Here is a 9,274-nt window from a genome sequence, read left to right as displayed (position 1 = left end):
AAAATGCGGAGTGAAACCAAGGATGAACAGACAGAAGGATGTAAGAGAGGCCGAAGGAAGGAAGAAGAGAAGGGAAGGAGAGCAGAGAGGAGAGCGGCGGGGTCTCCCCCCTTCCCCGCAGCCCGGCCCGGCCGGGGGCACTGCTCCCGGCCCGCAGCCGTGGGGCCGCCCCACTCCCCACCGCCCACCCCCCCCGGCATCGATTAACGTCCAGGTGCTTTGAAGAAAATAAAGTCATTTATTGTCAAAGCATCCAACATACCCAGATAAACTATAAAGTTTAATAAATCTTTTCGAGAGGGGGAAGGAAAAAAACCAAAACCAAAACCAAAACCCAAAAACCGAACCGAAAAGGAAAGGTAACACGGAACTATCGAGACTCCATTTCACGGGCACCAAGTGACACTCTGTAGGAAAAGGGACGCGAGCGGCGGGGGCCGGGCGGGCGGGAGGCGCCCGGTGCATGCAGGACCCCGGCCCGCCGCCCCCGCCGGCCCCGCCGCGCTTCTCCCCGCCTTTAGCTTTATATCTAAAATAAAAATTTACCCCGACATATAATTATTATTACATCTAAACCATAAGTGCTTAATAATTTAAGTAGAAACGTATGACAAATGCATCAATATGTTGCAATATATGACATTTTAAAAAATGTATTTTTTAAGTCATTTGCTTTTTTTTTCCTTCGTCTGTTTTTTTTTTTTTTCCGGTGCTTTTATTCTTTTTTTTTTTTTTTTCTTTCTTTCTTTCTTTCGTCTTCTTTTTCCTTCTCCTTCTCCCCTGCCGCCCTCCCCGCCCCTCCCCGGAAAGTGAAAATGCGTGCATCGAAAGGAAAGGAAAGAACGCGGCGGGCGGCCGCTGCCGTCCGCGGCGGGTGGGTGGGTGGGTGGGGGGTTATCCCCGGGGTTTGGGGGGGGGTGTCCCCGCTAGTTGTGCGAGGTCATGTGGCGGGAGAGGTGGTGGCGCTCGCGGAAGGACTCGTTGCAGATGGGGCACTTGAGCTTCTCCTCGCGGCGCCGCTTCACGAGGGGCTCCAGCGCGTACTCCTTCTTGTGGTGGGAGCGCATGTGGTACACCAGGTCCGAGGTCATGCGGAAGGAGGCGTTGCACTTGGCGCACCAGTTCTGCGCCGGCAGGCACAGCGAGGTGAACGACGGCGGCAGCAGCGTCAGCGCCGACGGCAGCTGCAGCTGCAGCGGCCCCGCCGCCGCCGCCGCCACCGCCGCCGCCGCCGAGCTCTTGGGCCAGAAGGCGGTGGCGTAGAGGAAGGGGCTCTGCTTGGGCAGCCCCCCCCCCGCCGCCGCCGCCGCCGCCGCCGCCGCCCCCCCCGCCGCCGCCGCCGCCCCCGCCGCCGCCCGCCGCCTCCCCGCCGCCCGGCAGCTTGACGGCCAGCGCCTCGGCGGCGTAGAGGCGGGCGGGGGCGGCGGCGCCGTCGGGGCAGGGCTCGCCCAGCCCGCCCAGCTTCTGGCCCAGCACCAGCGGCGGGACGTGCGGGAAGGAGCGGGCGGGCTGGGAGAAGGCGCTCTTCCGCTCCTCCGCCCCGCCGCCGGGGCCGCCCCCCCAGCTGCGGCACGGTGGTGAAGGCGCTGCCCCGAGCCGGGCTGCCCCCCTCCAGGCGGGCGGCCAGCGGGCCCCCGGGGCCGCCGCGGGGGCACAGCCCCGGCTCGCCGCCGCCCGCCCCCGGAGCGGCGGGGGAGGCGCGCTCCTGGCCCTCCTCGGGGCCGCCGCCGCCGTCGGGCTCGGGGCCGCGGGCCGCCTTCTTCACCTCCACGAAGGCGCTGCGCTTGGCCTCCCCCGTCTCCGGGCTGGGCGGCGCGAAGAGGCGGCCGCCCTCCTCCAAGCCGCAGTAGGAGCCGGCCGCCCGGTACTGCTGCTGCGGGGCGCACACCGGCTCCTCCTTGGGCGCCGAGGGCAGCCCCGGCCGCTCCGCCGGGAAGCGGCCCCGCGCCGCCGCCCCGGGGCCCCGCTCCTCCTCCTCGGGGTACCGCCGCTTGGCTTTCCCGGCCGCCGCCTCGGGGCCGCCCTCGGGGGGCGCCGGCCGCCCCGGGGACCCGCCGTGGCCGCCGCGGGAGTTCTCCAGCTCCCGCGCCAGGTTGTGGAAGTCCGTGGAGGGCTTGGTGCTGGCGGCGGCGCTGCCGCCGTCGGCCCCGGGGAAGGGGTGGTGGAGCGGCCCGCCGGGCTTGCAGTACTTGCCGGCCTCCTGCTCCTTGCCGCCGGCCGCCTCCTTGCCGCCGGGGGCCTCGGCGGCGGGGCCGGTGTCGGGGCCGTGCAGCCTCTTGGGGCAGCGGAACCGGAGGTGGGCGGCGAAGGGCAGCTCGAACTGGAAGCGCTGGCTGCACTCGGGGCAGGCGAAGGGTGGCGAGCCTGCGGCCGGGCACACGCACACGCGGGACGGGACACACAGAGACGGGGGCACCGTCAGCCGGGGCCGGAGCCGGTACCGGGGCTTTCCCCGGGGGAGGAAGAGGAAAGGTGGCGGGGGGTCCCGACGCCGGCCGCCTCCCCCCCCCCCCTACCGCCCCGCCGTCACCCCGGGCGGGGATCCCCGCCCAGCCTCTCCCCCCTCCACCCCGACACGGCGGCCCCCGGTCACCCGGGGCCGTGGGGAGGGGGCGCGGGGCGGCCGCGCGGGGCACCCACCGTTGCTGCGGGCGGGGGCCCGGGCGGGGCTGAGCAGCAGCAGCTCCGTGAGCTCCTTGCCATACCACACCAGCAGCTCCTCGTCCTTGGCGATGCGGCGCAGGGAGCGGTAGAAGAGCTGCCCGCTCTTGATGTAGGCCTCCAGGTTCTGCTCCTCCCGCTCCCGCGCCGACTGCACCAGCCGCAGCCACATCAGGCCCTCCGACGAGCCGTTGGCCGCCGACGTGTCCACCTGCAAACGCCGCTTCAATAAACGCGCACGGACGGACGGACCGACCGACCGACCGACGGAACGGGGCCGGGCAGCCGGCGGGAGCGGCTCTGCCCTCGCCGGCGGCGGGGCGAAAGCATGCCGGCGGCGGAGGAGGCTCCCGCCCGGCTCGGCGGGGCCGTGGCAAGCAGCGGGCGGCCCGACGGGGCTGCCCTCCGCGGCGGGGATGCGCTCGGGCACCGGCCGTCGGGGCGAGCGGTGGCGGCGGCGGGCCGGCTCCCCGGCTGCGGGGCGAGCGGCTGTGCCCGGCAGAGGAGCGGCTCTTACCCGGAAAATGTAGGGGACGGTGCGCTTGTCGGTGGACTTGAGGGCGATGAAGGCAATGCTGTCGTACAGGGACGTGTGGCTCAGGACGCAGGGGCCGAAAATGGCATTTTCCGGAATGTCGCAGGTGGTGTAAACGCTGGTGAAAATGTCAGTCAAGCACTGCTGGACCGTCTTGGCGTCTCCGTCCCATATTCCCCTCTGGACGCCGGCGTCCTCCATGCCTGCGGGCGGAGAGAGGGGCCGAGCGGAGCCGTTACAGCGCGGCGGGGCCCCGCCGCAGCGCTGCGCGGAGATGCGGCCGCCACCCGCCGGGGAACACAAAATAAAATTTGAAAAAAACTACGATTAACAAAAAAATTAAAAAAGAAATGAAAATAAGAGGCAGGCGAGCACTTTCGCCGCTCTGGAAAAAAAAATAAAGGCGGCGAAGAGCTCCGCGAGCGGGAGGCGAGGTGCGGGGAAGCTGCCGCGATGATTTATTTATCAGCGAGCCCGGCTGCGAGCGCGACGGGAGCCGGCTCCGGGCAGCGACCGGGCAGCCGCGGGGAGCGGGCGGGGGAACCCAGCGGCCGGCTCCGGTCACGGGCGGGGGTCGGACAAAAAGGGGCAGCCGTCTGCGGGCCTCCGCCCGAGGCGGGGAGCGGGGCTCCCGGCCGGTGTCCCCCCCCACCCCGGGCTCCGGGGCCCCTGCAAGAGAGGAGCCGGGCCGGTCTCCGGGCTGTGACAGAATAGCAGAGCGAATGGGTTTCAAGTGGCTTGTCATTGTCGCTGATTGCATGTCAGCTCACCTCCCGCTCCGCTCGACAAGAGGGAACGTATGTCTGCTCATTACCATAATCCAGCACTTTCCCTCCGAGACTTTAATTAAAAGCAGCAAGCAGAGGTAATTATTTTTACCTCGACACGCTTATTTATGGAGGAGGGTGAGCCCCGGCTCCCGTGCTGTAGGAGGGGACGGATGCAGGCGGAGGCGAGGCGGGCAGGGTGCGGGCAGCGGGCGGCGGGCAGCGGGACGGCGGCCGCCGGGTTGCCCGCGCGTCCCGCCGCGCTCCGCGATGCCGAGGCCGGGGAAGGAGCTAGGCGCCGGGCTGCGGGTGCCCTTGCCCTTTCCGACCCGATTAGCGTACGGCTGCCTTCCCCCCACCCCATCTGGCATCGAAATCGTTCATTTCGGGGCTCGCTCGGGAATAAATCTGTGTTTCTCTCGGTGCGCCTGTTTACACCCGAAGCCGCTCGCACCGGGCACGGCCCCGCCGAGCCGCCTTCCCCCCCCCCCCCCCCCCCCCCGCTTTCGGGAGACCACCGGCAGCTCGGCGCCCCCGGGAACTTCGCCCCCCGGAGAGGCGGCGTGGGCGGCGGAGGTTCCCGGCCCCCCCCCCCCCCCCCGGGAACGGGGGCCGGGGGGAGGGCGCGTTCGCTGCCTCCCCGCCGCCCTCTTCGTTACGGTGCTGCCCGACGCATCCCTTCCCCGAAGGGATTATTTCGCCAAACGAAACGAACGGCAGCGAGCGGCCCCCGCCAAACTTTCCACCCGCCCTCGCCGGGCCCCGCACGGCTCCCCACGACCCCGCATCTCCCCGTCTCCCCGGGTCGTCCCCCCCCCGGCCCCGCGGCTCTGCCTCCCCCCGGCCGCCCTTTGTCCGGGCCGGGCGGCGCCGGGGCCGATCACCGAGCCGGAGCCGCCGGGCACCGCATCCCGGGCAGGGCCGCCGCGCCCCGGCCGCCGGCACGGCCATCTCCCGGCATTGTTCCCTCCTCCTCCTCCGGGGCTACCCCGCCGGCGCGGCGCGGCTCCGCTCCGCTCCCCCCCGGGCCGGGCGCTGGGCCCGGCGGCAGCGCTGGGGGATGGCGGGGGCCCCTCCGCGGGTTACTCACCAGGGAGAGGGGGAAGGTAATCCTCGCCCCGACAAGTGGCACAAAGACGGGCTCCTGCCTCCGCTGCCCCCGGCGCTATTGTATCAGTGCCGCTCCATGGCCGGGGAGGCGGCGGGCCGGGGGCCGGGGCGCGGGCGGCGGCGGGGCGCGGGCGGGCGAGGCGGGGAGGCGGCCGGGGAGGCGAGCGGTGCAGATGGACCCGATGCAGTGAGTGACTGGCACACAGACACACACTTTTTGTTTGCTGCACATAATCTGCCCAATGACGCGTGACAGCCCACGTCCCCTCCCTTTAACCCCTTCGGGGGCTGCCCGCTCGCTGCCCGCCCGCCCGCCCCTCACCTGGCTCCTCCGCCACCGGGTACCTGCGGGGGGGGGGAGAAAGTGGGGAGGGGGAAAGGCCGGGGCGGGCCGGGGCGCACCCCCCCCCACCCCCGCCGACCCTTTGCCGTGGCAGCCTGCGGGTTTGGGGGCCGCCGCTCCGGCCCGGCCTGGCAGGGGGGTGCGGGGCGGGGAGCCGGGGGGGGGGGCCCGACGGCCGCTCCGCCTGGCGCCGGGGTCCCGGCGGCCGCCTTCCCGCTCTGCCCTCTCACCTGCCGGGCAGCGGGGAGCACTCAGACACACGAATCGAAATTTCCCCCCCCCCGCGCCGGGTTTTATCCAAAGGCAGGCGGGGTGCCCGTGCGGCGGGGGCGGAGGGGGGAATTAAACGCCCGCCCGGCTCCGCAGACCCGGCTCTTCTGGGCTGCCGGCGGCCGAGGCGGGGAAGGCGCCCGGCGGAGGCCCGACGTGCCGCCGGGCAGCGGGCAGCCCCGCCGGAGCCTTCCCCGGTTCGGCGTCCCCGCCCGGTCCGGAGCGGAGCACGCAGCCGACGGGGCGGCCCCGGCCGGGCTGCCCCCGCCCGCCGCAGAGCTCGCCGGCCCCGGTGCTCGGTGGCAGCGCCCAGGCTCGCACCCCCGCAGGCGCGGGGCGCGGGTATTTACGGACACGCACGCAGGTTTGGAAAGCAAAAGCATCCGCAGATGCTCTGTGCCAAAATAAGGTTTTTAGCGCACGGAAAAGTATGTGCCGGTTCCTTCCTTACCGCCGTCATTTCAGACACAAAACGGGGGGGGGGGGGAATTAAAAATAGAATTTAAAGCCCCTTGAACTAAACAAAAGAAGAGACAAAGCGTTTTCCAGAGGCGAACGGAGCGTTGTTTGCAATCAGAGAGTGGGCTCATGTTTGGCTTTCAAATTCACTTATCCTCTACATAATTACGATTTTCCTTGCATTAGGATTAAAGGCTGCATGTAATATGCTTTCAACATTTATCTTATTAATTCGACAAAACGCAGCGTCTCCTAAAACGGAGATTGTCATAACATTAAAAATATGGGAGTCTGTAAAAATTTGGATCTCAATTCCTGCTTCAAAGGGGGGTTTTGCCCCTTTTCCTGTGTTTTTTTTCTTTCTTTTTTTTTTTTTTTTTTTTTTTTAAATGCTGCAGCTCTCGCTGTGTGATATAAATTGTCCGAATGACTGTCATTAGTAGGGGGGAAAGAAAACCTACGCGTTATTTTTATTCTCGAGAATTTTAAGGGACACCACGGTACATAAACTATCTCGAAATTGCTTCGACATTATCTCAGCTACCGAAATTCCCCGATACTAAAAAGGACCGTAGCGGCATTTACGAGCATTTATTCAGCCTCGGATGCTACCGTAAAAGTGAATCCCAGGCAACAGCGTCGCCTCAGCCCCGCAGAACAACACTTCGGTGTACGCGGACTCTGCCCTTTTAAGTTTATGCTTCCAAGTGCCACGACCGGGGAGCGCCCACAGCAAACCCCAACCGACCCCGGCTGCCTAGAAGAGCCCGGTGCCGGTCTCGGCGGCGCTGAGAAGCCCGCCGTGCAAACCGGGCGGCATCCAAGTCCGCCGATTTGGGAAGCAGCCGCTCCCCCGGGCTCACCGAGAAGCCGCACAGGGATTTTGGGGACGGGGGTGGGGACACGGGGGACAGCGAAGGTGCGCCCGGGCCCGATCCCGCTCCAGCCCCGCAGCCGGCCGGGACCGCAGGCGGGACGAAAGGGGCCCGGCCCGGCTCTGCCCGGCCCCAACCGGGGAGAGAGCGGCTCCCCGGCTGCCAGCACCGGCCGGGCCTCCCGGCAGGTGTGCTGCCCGCCCCGGGGGGCCCTGCGAGCCCTGCCCGCCGCCCCCCCGACACCGCGTACGAACTACCTCGTTACTTTCGGGCATGGCATTACGCACGTTTATTCCGCCAGAAAACCTCCCGCGGAGAGCCGAGGGCGACCCGGGCTGCGGAGCCCCCGGCTGCCCAACGCCGCCTCCCCGCTGCTTCCAGCCCCCCCAAAAGCGCAGTGCCAGGCCCGCAGCCCCCGGCGCCGCCGACGGACCCCACCACGACACCGGCCCGGAGCCCGCCGACCACCGGCTCCCGGGGAAGGGGTGTCCCCGGCAGCGGCCGGGGCGGGACCGGGGCTCCGACAGGCAAGACAGAGTCCCATGGACATGCGTGGGCCGACGGCCATCCAGCCCCGGGGGGGCGGCCCGGGCTCTGCTGCTCCACAGCCAGGATCCCCATGGCGGGAAGAGGGCGGCTGTGGGGTTCAAGGGGCCAGCGAGCAGTGATGCCCAGCTGCCACTTTGCCTCTCAGTGGGAAGTGCCAGGTTTCTGCCCGGGATGAGTTACCCCAGGGATGGCTGCAAAGGATGGCGGGGGGGGGGGTCTCTTTCTCTGAAGATGTCAGGGCACCCTCCTGGCTGCGCTGGAGGGGGCTCCTCTTTCTGCCCCCACATTTCACCCAGGAAGATGAGGCGGAAAGAAAGGGGCCAGGTGGGGCTGTGTAACCTGTTGTCGGAAACACCCTTGCATCCCTTGGGAAACGCTGCCTCAAAGTTCTGACACGCACCAAGCCTAGGGATCTACGGTTACTCCTCTGAGGAGACACACACAGAGCTGATAGTCAGCTCACAGGTGACTGTATAGTACAGTCACCTGTGAAATAAAATCCCTGAGAAAATACGCAAGTTCCCAGAAGCGCACAAGCCCAGCCACGATCGTTCAGGCGGTGCGGGGGGACCGCAGGGAGGAGGATGAAGGGATGCCCAAAGCTGCCTTGCTCCCATCTCTGCCCAGTGCTGGCAGAGGCAGGGCCGGCCTGCAGTCCTCGGGGTGGGGTGGGAGCACACGAGGTGGAATGGAAAAGAGACTCAGAACAAAATGGGGGGGGGGGGGGGGGCACAAGCTTTCCTGATGCCTGAAGAAATGCAGGCAGAACGGTTCCCTTCCCCCGAGAGAAACACCAGCAGCTAGGCCTCTGTAGTGGAAATAAATCGGGGCCTCAGCTGAATGACAAATCATCCTTTATGCATTTAACTGTTACCGGGCTTGCGGACGGTGCCTTTCCTCGGAAGGTCCTGTGCCGGGGCATCACAGAAGCATCACCACCACGCTGCAGACCAGCAAACAGCAGCACGGAGGAGCGGTATTTCTCCCACCGGTAATCCTTCCAGAAGGGGAAGGGGATCCTTCCGGGACTCCTCAGCCCCACAACCAGCCGGACATTTCCCCACCACCAGGCCCTCACCAAGGCCGAGGTACGCAGGTAATGCCAGTCCTGTCTCCTTTCCAGCTCAGCTCCCAAGCAAGCCCGCAGCCCCCGTCCTTTCCTATTTCTGTCAACCCTTCAGTTGCATCTCACCGATGCTTGCAGCAGCGCCTGGGACTCCCAGGTCAAGTGACCACCATGATACAAAGCTGTAAAGCCCTTTTTGCCAGACGCCAGCTTTGGCTGTGCTTCACCCCAGAAGCAGCAAACACTCCTGCTGCCCCAGAAGCCTCAGGCAGCCACAGCAGGACTCAGCATCCCTTCCCCACCCGTTTTCTCACGACTCAGAGATGCCAAAAGTACCTCGGCTATTTCTTCAGCCCCTGATGGTGCTTGAAATTATCCTCCGCTTCTTTCCAAGCAAGCGAAGAAACTAGTCAGAAATATTAATTTCTATATTCACTAAAGGGTCACAGAAATTTTTTCATAACTGACCAGAATGTAATTACATGCATGTATTACACTAAATGTAATATAGGGTGGTTGGTTAAATGGTTAATATAGAGCCCCAAATAACTTCTGACTTTCTATCTCAAAATTATTTTTCTCAACCATGGCTTTCTGTTTCTCCTCCTTACTTGACCCGATAGCAGCACCAAAGCTTAA

The 9,274-nt window shown here is 66.1% G+C and overlaps 1 protein-coding gene across 1 annotated transcript; it reads right to left on the bottom strand.

Moving 5' to 3' along the window:
* Positions 1 to 218: 218 nt before the first annotated feature.
* PRDM8 (PR/SET domain 8) lies at positions 219 to 5,332 on the bottom strand. Its single transcript, XM_030026583.1, is given in 6 exon segments — positions 219 to 1,301; positions 1,303 to 1,560; positions 1,562 to 2,364; positions 2,641 to 2,872; positions 3,179 to 3,399; positions 5,054 to 5,332. Coding segments are annotated over 5 exon segments (1,887 nt in total). The 5' UTR covers positions 3,398 to 3,399; positions 5,054 to 5,332; the 3' UTR covers positions 219 to 926.
* Positions 5,333 to 9,274: the final 3,942 nt, after the last annotated feature.

This window comes from Aquila chrysaetos, chromosome 1 (assembly GCF_900496995.4).
Source record: "Aquila chrysaetos chrysaetos chromosome 1, bAquChr1.4, whole genome shotgun sequence".
Classification (NCBI taxonomy): domain Eukaryota; kingdom Metazoa; phylum Chordata; class Aves; order Accipitriformes; family Accipitridae; genus Aquila; species Aquila chrysaetos.
Note: the sequence above shows the minus strand (reverse complement) of the source record. Positions and strands in the feature narration are given on the sequence as shown.